The 16,988-nt window shown below is 30.2% G+C and overlaps 1 protein-coding gene and 1 long non-coding RNA gene across 6 annotated transcripts; both read right to left on the bottom strand.

Annotated features, from left to right (window-relative positions):
• Positions 1–16,892, bottom strand: LOC112719882 (extra-large guanine nucleotide-binding protein 3). 5 transcript variants are annotated; one of them, XM_072206304.1, is made up of 5 exons: positions 16,365–16,748; positions 15,969–16,165; positions 4,310–4,407; positions 3,302–3,405; positions 1–955 (listed from the first exon to the last, which is right to left on the bottom strand). In XM_072206304.1, exons 2-5 carry the CDS (start codon positions 15,988–15,990, stop codon positions 718–720), a joined length of 462 nt encoding a protein of 153 aa, XP_072062405.1. In that variant the 5' UTR covers positions 15,991–16,165; positions 16,365–16,748; the 3' UTR covers positions 1–717. The 5 variants fall into 5 exon arrangements, 2 of the variants coding, with proteins under 2 accessions (XP_072062405.1, XP_072062407.1); XM_072206306.1 differs by having other exon boundaries at positions 12–955; positions 15,969–16,159; positions 16,365–16,735; XR_011867176.1 differs by lacking the exon at positions 4,310–4,407 and having other exon boundaries at positions 16,005–16,165; positions 16,365–16,892.
• Positions 11,815–13,783, bottom strand: LOC140176299 (uncharacterized). Its single transcript, XR_011867177.1, has 2 exons — positions 12,714–13,783; positions 11,815–12,592 (listed from the first exon to the last, which is right to left on the bottom strand). It is a non-coding gene; the product is annotated as an uncharacterized lncRNA (long non-coding RNA).
• Positions 16,893–16,988: the final 96 nt, after the last annotated feature.

Genomic DNA, 16,988 nt, shown 5'->3' with positions numbered 1-16,988 from the left:
AGACAAAGAAATTAGAAATTAAAGCTTTTAAATTAAATCAACAAATTGAATAATGAAGCAACATATAAATATAATCAAGCAAAACAAACTCCAAAAAGAATAATACAATCTTATGAGGCACCCGCTAGATCTACATAATACATATTATATAGGAGAAATTGCAATTTATTCATCTGAACTTAGGCTTATATCTAAATATATATTATCTTTTAAATTTTTAAATGTGCAATTTGACTCTTAAAAAAAGTTTTTCTGATAAATTTTCTTCAAGACACAATTGCAAATAAGTTAAAATTTAAAAAGGTAAATTGCAATTTACCCTATTATATATATAAAATCATTCTAGTATGACTATATTATAAAGATTACAGTGACTATAATATTTCAAAAAATGCTATTAAAATTAAAGTAATATTTTTTTTATTATTAAACAACTTTTTTTAAAAAATGTTTTAAAAGATATAAAAAAATATATAACTTTAATTTTAACAACAATTATATAATCACTATAACTACTATAATATAGTCACACTAAAATTCACCACATCTATATATATACTCCCTTAATTTTAGTCTATTTGTCACCAGGCCACCACTCTTTAATATATTTTTGAATCAATGTATATGAATCTTAAATATTAATTCAAAAGAATATACCAAAAAATAAGGGAGTAGAGTATAGTAGTGATGTTTGAATTGTTGGGTGTTTAAAATAAATTAAAGGGGAAGGTGGTGATGAGAAGAGAAAGGGGAATAAGAGGCAGACATAACAAAAGATGGTTCATTGCTATGAGTAGGTGTAGGTGTTCTTGAAGGTGGCATGCCATGGTGGTGACTGTAGCCTCTTTCACCACTCCTCCTTGGTCCTTTCTCAGCCCATTTCAGTTCAGTTTGCTTCAATGTGGTTGGATACCTCCAACTGCAGCACCCTAACATCCCTGCCCTTTCTATGTACCTGTATGTCTTGTGTTATCAACTAATATTCATATTTTCTTTGTAACCTAAAATTAAAGGCTAAATGATGATGTCTCACGCTTTAAAACTATTTAGAGCTGATATCGTTAAGAGATGTGAGACTTGCAATATATTAATATGGTATCAAAACGTATGTATATATATATATATATATATATATATATATATATATATATATAAAACATCTTTTTTAAAAGATATTTTTTAATAATTAAAATTCAATACATATAATTGATTAAATTGTATTATTTTTTATCAAAATTAGATCAGACAAATTGATTTGATCAAAAAATTGATAAACTAAATCTTGAACTGATTTAAATTAATATTCTTTTTTATAAAAAATTACTACAATACTCCTATTATAGAAAATAACTAAAATATTCTTATTTTATATATATTTTAAAAATCCTAAATCAGGATTCTCAAAAATAATAATAATAATAATAATAATAATAATAATAGTATTTTAATCAATTTTTTATAATAAAAATATTATAGTTATTTTTAATAAAAAAATATTAATTTAAATCAGTTTAAAATATGATTTATTAATTTTTTGGTCAAATTAATTTATTTGATCTAATTTTGATAAAAATAACATGGTTTAATCAATTATATGTATTGAATTTTAATTATTAAAAAATATATTTAAAAAAAGATATTTTAAGTGTCTTTATTTGAGTGATTCTCATATATATATATATATATATATATATGTTTCAATGATGTTAGATTACTCGTAAATATTCACATTCTGCATTATTATTTTTGAGCATGAAAAAAATGTATTATAAATCTTATATCTTTAAAAAATATGACTTTTAAATAGTTTATAAGTGCGAGACAATCTTCACTTTTTGAATTAGTTTTTAGAATTGAACTAGACTTATTTAATCTCAATTCTAATAAGACAGAAAATCAAAGTAAGAAAAAAAAAGGTTAAGTTTTGTTTTGAAATAATTTTTTTTTATTAATTTCTATATGTGTCTTCTTCTATCTCCAATAAAATAGGGCCTCTCAGTAACTTGTTATTATGTCTGTCTCCAAAACAAACTCTAAAGGTATAAAATAATTAATGATATCATGATGAGTATAGAAAACCAGGAGAATACTCATTTGTGGTATGAAAGAAGTTTAGAGCACAGTTTCAATGAAAACAAAAGGACAAGTGAAATATTACTTTTTGAATTAATCAAACTATTTTAAATGTTAACTAACATGTAATTCTCTCAAATTTATATATATTAAATAATGTTATTTTACTTCATCTGAAAACCTACTTAAGATGTTTTTGGGAATATATAGCTTTACATAAAAAAAAAAAAATTTGCATCATCCCTCGTTGTTTTACTAAAATAATGCTACCTTCAGAGTCAAATGTCTAGTTAATTATATTGTTCTTGTTCTGGATAAACTTGATTATATTTTGGATTAGACATATGATTTCTTGGTTGTTTATTTATATAATAGAATTGATGATTCTTATGTTGAAAAGGGACTAAATAGAAAAACCCAAATGCCGGCATATAATGGAGAAAACTAATCATTATAACCAAAGCGGTTTGTTTAGTTATACGTGGCGCGTTACATGTATTGGATGAGTTGTTTATCAAAGCTTAATACTATAAGAAAGTTTTTAAATATTTTCGAATGTTTCAATAATTTTAACCGTTAATTTTAACTAATATATATTATATATATTTTTTATAATTAAATTTAAAGATTAAAATTATTAGAACACTGATATATCTATTATATTAGATATCATTTTTTATTCTTAATAATTATTTATTTAGAAAACATATAAAATGCTCCTTTACAATTTTAAAATTTTTTAATTGACCTCTAACTATTTAAATAACTAATTTAGTCTAAATAGTTCTTATTACCGATTTAAACAATTCTTGATACCATTTACAAAACTTGCTTAAATTTAGTACTTAAATAATTGTGAATTAATTAAAAATTTTCAAATTATAAAAAAATATTTTATCTTTTGGACAAATCATCAAAGAGGAAAAAAACATTTATTCTAATTTATACCTATATATATAGTTGAACTTGTTCTATTAAGCTACAAAATCTATAAGTTTTTTCTGATCACTAAATTGTAATTAGTTTTGTATTTATTATATTATATAAAATTTGAAAAAGTTTCGATTCATACTTTCTGGTACACTAGTTTTTAACAAAGATTCTAGTTATATTTTTATTTAAAATATTAATAATATTCAGAGATATATAATTATTTATATTTTTTTATTAATTTAAATTTTTAAAATAAATAATTCCATTACCGATAAGAGAGATAATTAAAATTTACCTTTGGCTAAATCTTAATCCAAGACACTCGATACACTTTCTTCCTTCAGTCATCTCTCCCATCCCAATTTCAACACATTGCCTACAGTAAACTCTGCCACATACCTGCATGCCCCCAGAAAAAACGTTATTTCTTAACTAAAATAATAAATTCTTTAATTAAATCCCTTTCTTAATACATACATGAATAAGAATTACAAAAGTTTGATCTGCATCATGCTAATATTTATTCAAAAGTATCAAAGAATCCATATTAAAAAAGTGATAGAGATGTAATCATATATCTCTTTTGATCAATTAAAATTAAGTAAACTTTTAAAACAAGTGATTTTAATATAATAATTATTTAAATGTGAATCATGTATTACTATAAAATAATTAATTTTATTATTACATCTACATATTTTATAATAAATATTATTTTGACATTAGTGTTTTTTTAATAACCACATATACATTTTTTTTCTGATAATTAAAAATAATTTAAATACACAATTAACTAATAACAATTATATTTTTATGAAGGTATTAAATATGTGTTTAGAAAAGAGATGGAGATTGAAAGATTGAGATTGGGAGACGAAAATTGAGAGACAAAAACTAAATTAAGTTTTTGTATTGTATTTAGTATAAAATATATTGAATTGAAGTATTATATTTAATTTAAGATAAATATAAAAATTGAGAAATAGATTTAAAATTTAAAAAATTAAATAAGAATATTTTTTTAAAAAAATATTATTAAAATTTTAACATCCATCCTAAAAAATTTTAATTTTTTATGTTCTTATTTTCTGAATGTATTAAAAAGACTGAAATTTTAAATTTTATGACTAAAATTTTTGTTATAATCTCTAACTATCAAATACAATACTAAATCTCAATTTTCGATCTCAATTCTAATATTTGAAAACAAATACTATCAGTATTTGGTGTATGAATAGTTCCTGTCAAAAATAATGAATATCAATTTGTAAATGTGAAGAGTGAGAGAGAGAGAGAGAGATACCAAGCATCTAGTCCTTAGAATGTAGATATAATTACTACAAACAGTGCAAATCTTGGAGTGAGGAATCCCAGGTCTCCTCCTTCCACCACCACCTTTTCCTGAACCACTAACACCACTCATCATCATGCTATCATACCCCATGCTATAATCACTTGCATGGCTAAACTCATCATGATTATGATGGTGATGATGATGACCATTATTCTTATGCACTACTCTATGATCATCAACTTCAATATCATGATGCTGATGATGATGATGTCCAAAATGACCCCAGGAAGATGAATCATCATCACTATGATGATGATGATTGTTGTTGTTGGTGGCTTGCAACCCTTTGCTGAAATCAAGGCTAGGTAATTTGGACATAGGAGGAGAAGAATTAGGTGAAACAAAAGGGTTAGTAGTAGTAGTAGGGGTAATTATGGAATTTGATCTCTTTTCTGGTGATACACTATTATTATGATGAACATTGGCTAAGTCTTGAAATGTGAGGTTAACAGATTCATCTGGGATTCCTTGATACAATTCTTCAAGTTCCATAATTCTTGGCCTTGTTGATGATGATCCATGATTATGCATAACCTTCTTCATTTTTTGATCATCACCCATTTAGAGTGTTTTTTTTTTTTATTTATTTAAGGAAAATTGATGAGATTATTATTGACTATGGGGTTTATGCTTATATATATATATATTATGGTTGCATATGACAATGATATATTAACATAGAGATATATGTAGCAGGCCATGCTTTGTTTTGTTCATTTGGATATAGAGACAAATCATGTGGTGACAGTTTACAAGGCCGGTTGGAAAATTAATAACAAGATATAATTTAAATTTGTCTGTGAATTAAGGAACATAAATCACTATTTTAGTTTTGTCACACTATATATATAATATATAGCACAATGGTAGCTCTATAATTATCATTTCTGGTCAAGGAATAATGATGTTTCAAACTGAAAAATCTTCCGACTATTTTAGTGTCAACAACATAACTTATTATCCAGGGAAAAAATTGATGCAGAACTAAATTATTATTATTTTTTTTTTTTTTACATATAGACATTTAATTATGTATTCTGAAATTAACAAAAATATTTGACTTACTTATTATTTCAAAAACATACATTTTATTAAATAAACACATAAAACTTTCTTATATGATTAATATAAGAACCAATCAAGTGCTGCTATGAATTTATTTATTTATTTATTTATTTATTTATTTATTATTATTATTATTATTATTATTATTATTATTATTATTATTATTATTATTATTATTATTATTATTATTTTGGTAGATAGAAATCGGAATTTCAAGCTATAGATCTTTCCTATTTTTTTTTTTATTTTTGATAAACTTATATGTAGCTGTTTATTTTTGCTTGGTAGATGCCAACCTTAGCTTATACACCAAAAGAATATTGGAGCCCCCTAATAATGCAGACAACAGAAGATTCAGAATATCCTGTAGGCTGTAACCTATACGCGAAAGTTTTATCAAATCCATTGATGATTGATTGAAATATTCAAGACATGTAACATTATTTTTTGTTAATATAGACAACCATATGCATGCATGCATCAATTGTGGATTTATCGTTAATACTATTGCTGATATATTAACGCGGTTTCTCAAAAGAAAAAGGATAGGAAATTAACTATAATTCAATCAAATTTTTTTATTAAAATTTAAAAAATTAAAATCGTAAAAATTTTTTTTTTTAATAGATCTCTTTTTCAATTAATTGACTCCAATTGGCTACTCTATTAATTAGTTTCCTCTAGTGGGATCATTCTCAAAATTATTGTAAGACTTTAATTTTAACTAAAGTATTGGTTAGGAATATAATTATTTATATTTTTTATTAATAAAAAAATAATTTTATGATATAATGTTAAAATTTTACAATTAAAAAATTTAGAATTTAATTTTTTATAATTTTAAAAAAATTAACATTAACCAAGAAAAATATTAAGAAAAAATTATATATAAAAAATTATGCAAACCCAATCTCATTGAGATCAAAGAGAATATGGTTAAAAATAAAAAGACAAATGCTTTAATTTGGATTAAAGTGTACAGGTGTACTAATATGAATAATGAGCATCTAGCAACTCATCAAATTACAATGTACGAACAATAATGGCCTTTGTTGCTCCTTTTTTTTTTTCATTCTTTCCTTACTCATTTCAAAATATTTTTTGAAACTCTTGAAAAAGTAGTCTACGAATTGAAATGATTTGGATTTTTTTTTTTAATTCGTATAATGTCTCATTATTTTGAATTTTTTATACACATGTAATTAGGGTTTTAGAGGGAGTATATATACCTCTTTCAACAAGCAGTGTAACGTTATTTAGGCCACTTACATAAACAGATAATTTATGAACTAATTAAGAGGCGATTTTTATTTTTATTCTCAAAACTCAAACTCAACTTGAATAAGGCCTAACGTTATTTTGATCTAGAAAAAATTGGGAATCATCAATTTATTTTTATTCAACATGTTTTTCTTTTAAATTTTTCTTTCTTTCTTTTGATGTTTATTTATCCACTGCTTTATTTGTTTAGAAAATTAATTCCCTAAAAAAATGTTTATTTTTTTATTTCATTAAAAAAACATGCATTTAATGAGATTTTAAGGTCAAAGAAGATATTTGATGAGTGGAGAAAGAGCACCTTGGTACCTATCTACAAGAATAAGGGGGATATACAAAGTTGCAAAAACTATAGAGGGATCAAGCTCATGAGCCATACCATGAAGTTATGGAAAAGGGTGATAGAAAAGAGATTGAGAAAAGAGACACAAGTAACAGAGAACCAATTTGGATTTATGCCAGACAGATCCACCATCAAAGCGATACACCTGTTAAGAAGGATGATGGAGAGGTATCGTAGTAATAAAAATGATCTACATATGGTGTTTATTGATTTGGAAAAAGCGTACGACAAGGTGTCAAGGGAAGTCTTATGGAAGGTTTTAGAAAAAAGGAGAGTAAAGATCACATATATTCGTGCAATTAAAGACATGTATGATGGGGTCACAACTAGTGTGAAGACTCAATGTGGTGTGACAGAGAAATTTTCTATTGGTATAGGATTACACTAGGGATCATCATTAAGTCCATATCTTCTCACATTAGTCTTGGAAATACTCACAGAGCACATCCAAAAGCCTGTGCCATGGTGCATGCTTTTTGCTGATGATATCATCCTTATGGGAGAGTCAAGGGAAGACCTAAATAAGAAGTTGGACTTAAGGAGAAAAGCTCTAGAAGTGTATGGTCTACGTATAAGCCGTAGCAAGATGGAATATATGAAATGTAAGTTCGGTTTGAGAAGAAAAAACCCTAATATAGAGGTGAAGATTGGAGAAAACATCCTACGAAAAGTTAAAAGTTTTAAGTATCTTGGGTGCATCATACAAGATAATGGAGAGATTGAACATGATGTAAATCATAGAATCCAAGCAGGTTGGTCAAAATGGCGGAGTGCATCTGATTTTATATGCGACAAAAAGGTGCCTTTAAAATTTAAAGGTAAATTCTATCGCATTATTATAAGACCGGCTATGCTTTATGGTATGGAGTGTTGGGCAGCCAAAGGGGAGCATGAACATAAGCTAAGTGTGGCAGAGATGAAGATGTTGAGATGGATGAGTGGTCATATGCGGTTGGATAAAATAAGGAACGAAGATATAAGGGAGAGAGTTGGAATAGCACCCATTGTGAAAAAGATGGTAGAATCGCGTCTGATCTCAAGTGGTTTGGACATGTGAGAAGAAGACCGACAGAACACCCAGTCAGGAGGGTGGATGAGATAGAAGATGGATAAAAGGTGAAAGGTAGAGGAAGACCTAAGAAGACCATCTATGAGGTGGCCAAACGAGATCTACATGTAAACGGTCTCTCTGTAGATATGATACATAACAGAGCTTAATAATGTCGTTTGATTCATATAACCGATCCCACCTAGTGGGACAAGACTTTGTTATTGTTGCTGTTGTTGTATTAAAAAAGCATGTCTACTTCTAATTAAATCCTTTTAATTGCTAAAATCTCATACCTTCATAAATAGGATAACTCATCAGAGTTACATAATTTTTCATACTTAAGATGATAAAATCATGGGCCTAATAATGTCTTTTGCAGGACTTTGGCCCATCACTTGAATATGGTAGAGATTTAGGCCCTGTTTAGTTAAGTTTTTTTAAAGCAAGGGTGATTGCTCGAATTGAAATTGGAATTTAGCAAAAAAGTTGACATTTTATCACCGCATCTAATGTTGTGCTTTCCGGTCAGCCACCAATGAGGGGCGGTTATATCCGAGGAGGGCATTCTCGAGCTCATGATCTACTAAGGGAGGAGCAGGGATCGAGGTCAATGAAAAAAGGAAGAAAGGAGGAAGAAGGGGCTGCATTTTTTGGAAGCATGTCCCTTGTTTCCAGAGAGGAGGATTGGATGGTGGAGGATGCTGAAAAAGGAATGAAACGCCATAATGAGATGCCAAAATGCACCTTTAGTGACCCTGTGAAGGGAGGAAGGAAACCAGTAACTATGGAAGAAAATGATAGCTTGTCTGAGTCGACGAGCTCAGAAGAAGAGATGGCAAATGCTGAAGATCATGGAGCCACAGAGAGGCTAAAAAGGAAAGAACCAGAGATTAGAGTGAAAAAGGTGAATGGTATCTACAATTTTATAATCAATGAAGTAGCTATGAAAAATCTAAGGCTTCCTTGGTGGGATACCTTAATAGTCAAGTTGATGGGAAGAAAAATTTTTCGACCCGTTCTCACTCGGAGATTGGAAACGATGTGGGAAAAACAAGGTAGTTTAGAGGTGATAGAATTGGGAAATGATTTTTTTTTTTGGTTAAGTTTTTTTCACAAGAAGATTTAAATTTTGCGTTGACAGGGGTCCATGGAGAATCTTTGATCATTATCTCTCCATCCGATTTTGGAAGTCAAACTTCAATCCCACGGAGAATACGTACCATTGATACAGTAGCTGCCTAGGTTCGTTTACCAGGTCTAGCTATCGAGTACTATAAAAATGAAATTCTTGAAAATATTGGAAATATAGTGGGAAGAACCCCTTAAAGTGGATTCTAACACTGCGGACAATTATAAAGGTAAATTTGCCCGCTTGTGTATAGAACTACATCTATCAACTCCTCTAATATCACAATATGCGATTAAATGGGGTGAGCTATTTAGTGGAGTATGAGGGCCTTTACAACATTTACTTTTCATGCCGTATGTTTGGGCATGAAAAAGTGAATTGTCTTCGGAACGGGACTGCCGGAATAGGTGGAGGAAATCAAATGGAGGTGATAGAATAGGAAAAGACCCAGAAATAGGTGGAGGAGGCAACAGAGAAGCAAGATGAAGGCGGGGCAAAAAAGAAATAAACATGAAAGAGAAGAATAAAAATGCCATTGAAAATGCACAGGAACAATATGGACCAGGATGGTTGTCCAACGTGGCATGCGTGGCAAAAACAACAAAAATTATGACGTTAGGACAAGTAGTGGGGTAAATGGAGGAGGTGTTAGTGGTGCAGCGAGCAGAAAAGAGGTGTAGAAAGTGGCGGAAGATTCTACCATGCTGAAGGAAAAACTTTTCCTCATGTGCTAAAAAGGCATGGCACTAGAGAAGAGGTGAAACGTGTTAGTGTTGTTCCCATACTCATACGCAAGTTTTATGTTAAAGTAGAATGGATAAAATATGTCAACATCATAAATGTTAATTATATCGGTTTAATTTACTTTTAATGATGATAATTTATTTGTTGGGTTTTATTGGTTTTGAAAAGCTTAGACAGTTTTGGGTTTTTTGTGAATATTATCCAACAGGTAGAAATTGATCCATAAAATAAAAAATTAAAACAACAATAATATCCTTTCAAATTAAGAAAAAGAAAAAGGAGGAGTTAGGGTATCACCATCTAACTTTTTTTTTTATCGAAATTTTTATTTAATTTTTATTTAAAATTATATTTTTATTATATATATTTTCATATTTAACTTATATAATAATAAATATATTTTTACCTTCAAGGCAAAGATAAATTGAGAAATTTAGTAGAGGATAGGTTGAAAATTAAAATATTATATAATTAAATATAATATTATATATTTAGTAATATATATAATCATAATTAATATTTTTTAATTAAAAGATACTGATAAGTGTTTGTTATATAAAAAAATTATCTTAGTTCTTATAATTTTTTTTATTTTGGATTTAATAAAATATAAAAAAAATTATCTATTTTTTATTAGTTTATTTTGTTGAATATTATTATAACAGTAAGTTATATTTTTATACTTTATATCATAAACAAATATGCTATAAAATAATATAAATAAATTATTCTAATAACTTTGTTATATGTATTTAAAATATATTCTTGAATAAAATATATAAAATATAATTATTTTAATGAATTTATTTAATATGTTATAATTTTAATATCACGAAAAAAATAAACAAATTTTAAAATAATTTACTTTCATGCATGTACTATAATATATAAAGATTTTTTAGTTATTATAAATATTAAAATATTTTTATATGATAATACGTGTGAAAATTAAGAGAAAAAATATTTAAAAAGAAAAAAGTTTAAATTTTAAAGATTTTAGAAATTTATTTAATCAAAAAATATTAGAAATAATATTTATCTCAATTTAAGGATTATTATTTGTTTTTAAGTTTAATAATTTAATTATTTATCTAAGATAATTACTTACTCTATTTTTTAAATAAAATTATATAATATATAATAACTTTAAATACTTAAAATTATTAACTTTGTTTAAAAAAATATGCTTGCTCTCTTTTAGATTCGTCCTGTTTCAAAAAAAAAAAATTTATTCAAAACTAATGACTAATGTTATCTTTACTCTGTCTCTTTTTATTTTTGAGTTTATATTTTTTTATAAAATTAGATGAAAATCTATTGAACAATTAAAGTTTTTGCCGGAACATTTTGGTTTTGTTAAATATATATATATATATATATATATATATATATATATATATATATTTTTTTTTAAATACATTTCATCTAATTTAACAAAATCAAAATTTTTTAACACAAATTTTAATTATCCAATAGACTTTCATCTACTAATTTCATAAAAAAATATAAAATAAAAAATAAAAAATATAGTGTAAATAATACTAGTATTTAATTTTGAATAATTTTTTTAAAAAATAAAAATATCTTTATTTTTTTATTATTATACAAGTTAAATATATGAGAATATATATAAATAAAAATTTCGGCAAAAAAAGAAAGATTTGGATGGTGATACCTAACTCTTTCTTATTATTATTATTATTATTATTATTATTATTATTATTATTTTAGAAGGATAATATTGTTGTTATTATTATTATTTTAATTTATTATTTTATGGACCAATTTCTATCTGCTAGATATTATTCACAAAAAATCTAAAGCTGAATGCTTTACAAAACCAATAAAGTCCAACAAATAAATGATCATCATTAAAAATAAATTAATCTAATGTAATTAACATTTATGATATTAACATATTTTACTCATTCTGCTTTGACACAGAATTTGTCTACGAATGTAGAAGCAATAGTAACACGCATCATTTTTACTCTAGTGCGACGTCTCTTCAACACATGAGAAAAAAATTTTCCTATTTTTTTTCCTTTAGCACAGTAGCATTACCCGAAAGTGGCAGATACAAGGTATACTGTGTTGGAAAATGAGAATCCCAATGATTTGAATGCTGGCCACCAAGAGATAGATGTTGCTAATAACCATACTAAACTTACCCAAAAAGATAACCATTTACAACCCAGACCCCTATTGGAGAACTCGATACAATGAGTAGGGAACAGCCAACCTCACAAAAGCCTTGACCCAACCCATCCCAAATCAGAACAATTTAACCTATGTTTCTTCTCATAGGGAGCCCAACCCACATGACAAAAAAAAAAAAAAAAACCACCAAATAATGACAAAATTCAAACCAGCCCTAGCCCATCATATGATGCAGCATCATAAGATACAACTCGACTTACCCAACCAAAATACCTACACAAACAAAACCCATGTGATAACCAAAATACTCAACAGCAAGCCATATTGAACCTCGACATTATGGACAAATTGCAAGCATCCCTCCATGACCACTAATGTTCTCCCGTGGAAGGAGCGATAATGCATGAAACTATTTTCATGGAAGAAGACCAGATGATACAAAAGAAAATAAAGCCACCCGATCTGTATTCAATAGACACAGAAGTGATGATGAAAGCAATGAAGCAGTATAAAGAGAATGCACAGGTAGAAAATCAAATAAGATAAGAGGAAAGAATGATTGCTCCAGAAGGGGGAGGAAAACCTGATTATGAAAGAGAGTCAAGTCAATGGAGCAGAGATATCCTTGGAAGGGAAAGAGATGCAACTTGAGCAGTAAGCTCCTTTTCTTCACCCTTATCCAAATGATTATCTTTTCTTGGAATTGCAGAGGGGCAGTGAGCTTGGCTTTTTTTCACTGCCTCAAGGAGTTCGTTAGAATCCATGCATAGGCCTGATATTGTTATCTTACAAGAAAACAGATGTAATGGAGAGCAAGCCCAAAATGTTATCAGAAGGTGTGGTTTTGAGTTTAGTATTATACAAGAAGCTATAGGCTTTAGTGGGGGTATTTGGATTTTGTGAAAAAATCCAAACTTGGTGATTAGAGTTTTAAATCAGCAAAATCAGTTTATACATGTAGAAGTGTGTGTTCCTAATGAAAAGAGCTGGTTTCTAAAAGCCATCTATGCCAGCCCGCAAGAAAGGAACCGATGTATACTTTGGAGAGAGCTTAAAACCATTGCTGGCTGTATGAACGGGAAATGGCTTTTGGTAGGAGACTTTAATGAGATATCCTACCACACTGAAAAGAAAGGGGGAGCAAGAATTAATGCTGGTGCTTGTAGGAGGTTCAAGGGAAGGATTAATTATTGTTGTCTCATCGATATTGGTTTTGTGGGCTCAAGGTTCACTTGAAGGCGACTTAAATGGGAAGGGCTAGAAAGAGTATTTAACCGCCTGGACAGTGCATTGTCAAATGCGAATTGGAGGAGGTGTTTTGGGGAAGCTAGGGTTGACGTTCTGATTAGGACGAACTTGTACCACCACCCTCTTTTCATTACCATTGAACCGCAGATTCAGAATGGAAAGGAAAAGCTGTTTTGTTTTGAAGCGATATGGAATCTCCACCTGGTATTTAATGAATTTGTAATAAAAAAATGGAGAAGGGGAGAAAATTTAAACACCGCGCTAGCAGCCTTGACAGAAGATTTAAAGGAGTGGAACAAAGAGATTTTTTGGCATGTGGGAAGGTAGAAGCACAGATTGCTAAACAGGCTTGGTGGTATTCAAAAGAGCTCAAGCCCAAGCTAATAATCCTTTCTTAAAAGAGCTTGAAAAAAAACTTAGCAAGGAGCTAGAGGAGCTACTTGATAAGGAGGAGGTTTTGTGGCAACAGAAATCAAGGGAGAAATGGGTGGTTGAAGAAGATCGAAATATTAAGTATTATCATGCCAAGACTTTGATAAGAAGACGAAAGAATAAAGTTATAAAGCTGAGAGGTGAAAGAGGGGATTGGATGGAGGATGCGGAACAGCTTGTTAACTTTGTTGTCACCTTTTTTAAGGGTCTATATGCTGAAGAGATAAACAACATACACCCCCTCTTGGATGCTCTAAAACCTTCCCTCCCTTGAAGAAAGATATAAGGAGAAACTCCAGCCAGACCCCTACTCAGGAAGAAATCAGAAGAGCCTATTTTAGTATAGGAGCTTGGAAAGCACCAGGGGCTGATGGATTTACAGCATCTTTCTATAAAGAACAATGAGAATGTTTAAAGAGTAATGTGTTTGATCAGGTGTATAAATGTTGGAGAGAACCTGAGAACATTGGGAGTCTTAATAACACCCTTATTACTTTGATCCCTAAAGTCCAAGCCCCGGATTTTATAACCCATTTCAGGTCGATCTCATTGTGCAATGTAAGCTACAAAGGAATCTCTAAAATAATTGTGGAACGGATTAAACCAACTCTCAAGGACAGGATTGCCCCACTACAAGCTAGCTTTGTTCTTGGATGAAAGATACAGGATAATATACTAATAGCTAAGGAGTTAACCCACATCATGCATAAGATGAAAGGAAGGAAAGGCTACATGGCTATCAAATTCGACTTTGAGAAAGCGTATGATAGAGTAAGACGATCTTTTCTCAAAATGTGCCAGAGAAATTTGGTTTATCAAATGAGCTTATCAATATCATAAAGCATTTTGTGACTTTAATTTTATATAATTTGTTATAGAATGGTGCGAAAACAGAAGATTTTAAACCCTCTTGAGGACTTCAGCAAGGGGATCCCATTTTTCCTTACCTATTTGTCATAGTCATGGACAAATTGTACCAGCTAATTGAAGAGTGTGTTGACGAGGAAATATGGAGACCTTTAACGGTGGAAAGAAGGGGACTAACAATCTCGCACTTGCTTTTTGCAGATGATTTATTTGTGTTTGCAGAAGCTAGTGTGGACCAGATTAACACTATTTTAACTGTCTTAAATAAATTCTGTACAGCCTCAAGTCTGAAAGTTAATGGGGGGGGGGAATGGCTATTGTCTTCTCCAACAATGTGCCGCAAGAAGCTCAGAAGAAGATTATGCAGATCTGCCAATTTCAGGTGAACCAGAGTTTGGAAAAGTATCTTGGTGCGATGCTTTCTAATCATGGGAGAGGTAAATATAACTTCAAACATATTCTACAGAGGGTTCAAGGCAAGCTAAAAGGGTGGAAGAGTCAGTGTCTCTCTTTCACACGAAGAGTTACTCTTGCTAAATCGGTCCTAAATCCTATTACGAATTACGATATGCAACATGCTAAACTACCTGTAGACATATGGAGAGAAGTTGAAAAGGAACAAAGAAAATTCATATGGGGGACTGCGACAACCAATGAAGAATGCACCATGTAGGATGGAGCACTATGTGCCTCCCTAAGGGGCAAGGATGCATCCGATTTAGAAGAATGTAAGAGATGAATACTACCTTCTTATTGAAAATTGTATGGAGACTCATTAATGAGCCAAGAGCGCTATGGGTTCGGATGCTAACACATAAAAAGGATGAAGACTATACTAAGCTAGAAGAGCAAATTGGGATGTGAAACCACTCCTCTCTCTAGAGGGAGTTAGTGAAACAGTAAAAGAGAACTGCATCTGGAGAATGGAAATGGGATTAAATTCAATTTTTGGAGAGACCCATGGGTTCCAGACATAAAAAGCATTGCCAATGAGAGCACAAAACATATCCCTAGAAATATGATGAAGAGAAAATTTGTTTCTTTTGTGAATGAAAGGGGAGAGTGGGAACTACCAAAAGTGGAAGAATACCTTTCCAACAGTGTTATTCAAAAGATTAAGGAGCTAACCCCCCCCTAAAATTGAAAATCAATTAGATACCGTAAGTTGGAAACACACAACACATGGAGAGTTTACCATAAAAACATATAAAATTCTATCAACAGACACCTAACTAGAACACATAATATGGAGAAACATATGAAAATGGAAGGGCCCTAAGAGACTTCGCACCTTCATGTGGCAAATGATGCATGGAAAATTACTCACGGCTGCAAGGAAAGCCAAATTCTTGAGGACCTCTCCCTTCTACCATAAATGTGATCAAGTGGAAGAAACCATCCTGCACGCTGTGCGAGACTATCCAACGGCGACAATCCTTTGGCCCGGAATTGTACAACTATGTGCTCTGCCATCCTTTTTTACTGCATCTTTGAGAATGTGGATTAAAGTCAACTTGAGTCAAGACTTGGGAAGAAAATCGCAAAACAATTGGAAGGATGAATTCATGGTGGGATACTGGCTATTATGGAGATGGAGAAATCAAGAAGTCCACAACCCAAATTATAGAAGACCATAAATCTAGTGCTAATTATTCAAGAAAGCATAAACAATTATAAAAGGGCTTACCAGAAGTACTACATTTGTACTGAGAGGAAGAAGCCAGATTCGAGAAAGTTGGGTTGGAGAAAACCTCCAATAGGATGGGTGAAGCTTAATGTCGACGGATCCGTTAAAGATGGAGGCAACAGAGCTGGATGTGGGGGCCTGATCAAAACAACAAATGGAGAGCGGGGTTGGAGGGTTTACGGCAGCATTAGTTGATATGAATTCAGCCCAGGCAGAACTATGGAGAGTTTTGCACGGTTTAAAAATGGCAAATGACTTGGGCATGAGAAGAGTACATGTAAAGATGGACTCGATTGAAGTTTGGAACGTAGTGAGGGAGCTAGAAGAGGAGTTCCTCTGTCACAGTTTGATAATGAAGGAAATAATTCAAATGAAGAAAAATCTTGGGAGATTGTGATCCTGCACACTAATAGAGAAGCCAACCTTTGTGCTGATTGGCTAGCAAAGAGAAGTACAAGAGATATAAGGAGCTTTACTTTTTTAAACACACCTCCAAAAGAGTTACGCAAGTTACTTCATGATGAGTCCGATAGGGTAATAGCTATTAGTGAACTCCTATAGCCTTTTTTTTGGTCAAGTACCTTTACACACACACCCCTTCACTTTCCTAATGGGTTCCATATA

This window comes from Arachis hypogaea, chromosome 11 (genome assembly GCF_003086295.3).
Source record: "Arachis hypogaea cultivar Tifrunner chromosome 11, arahy.Tifrunner.gnm2.J5K5, whole genome shotgun sequence".
In the NCBI taxonomy this organism is placed as follows: Eukaryota; Viridiplantae; Streptophyta; class Magnoliopsida; order Fabales; family Fabaceae; genus Arachis; species Arachis hypogaea.
Note: the sequence above shows the minus strand (reverse complement) of the source record. Positions and strands in the feature narration are given on the sequence as shown.

Bases quoted from the DNA above. Each gene is read 5' to 3' on its own strand.
- LOC112719882 (XM_072206304.1), bottom strand. From the start codon at position 15,990: ATGCATCATTTGCCACATGAAG. The intron at 3,406-4,309 runs GTATCTCTCTCT...GGGGGCATGCAG, and splicing joins TTCTAAGGACTAGATGCTTG to GTATGTGGCAGAGTTTACTG. The intron at 956-3,301 runs GTAAATTTTAAT...CAAGACATACAG, and splicing joins GGATTAAGATTTAGCCAAAG to GTACATAGAAAGGGCAGGGA.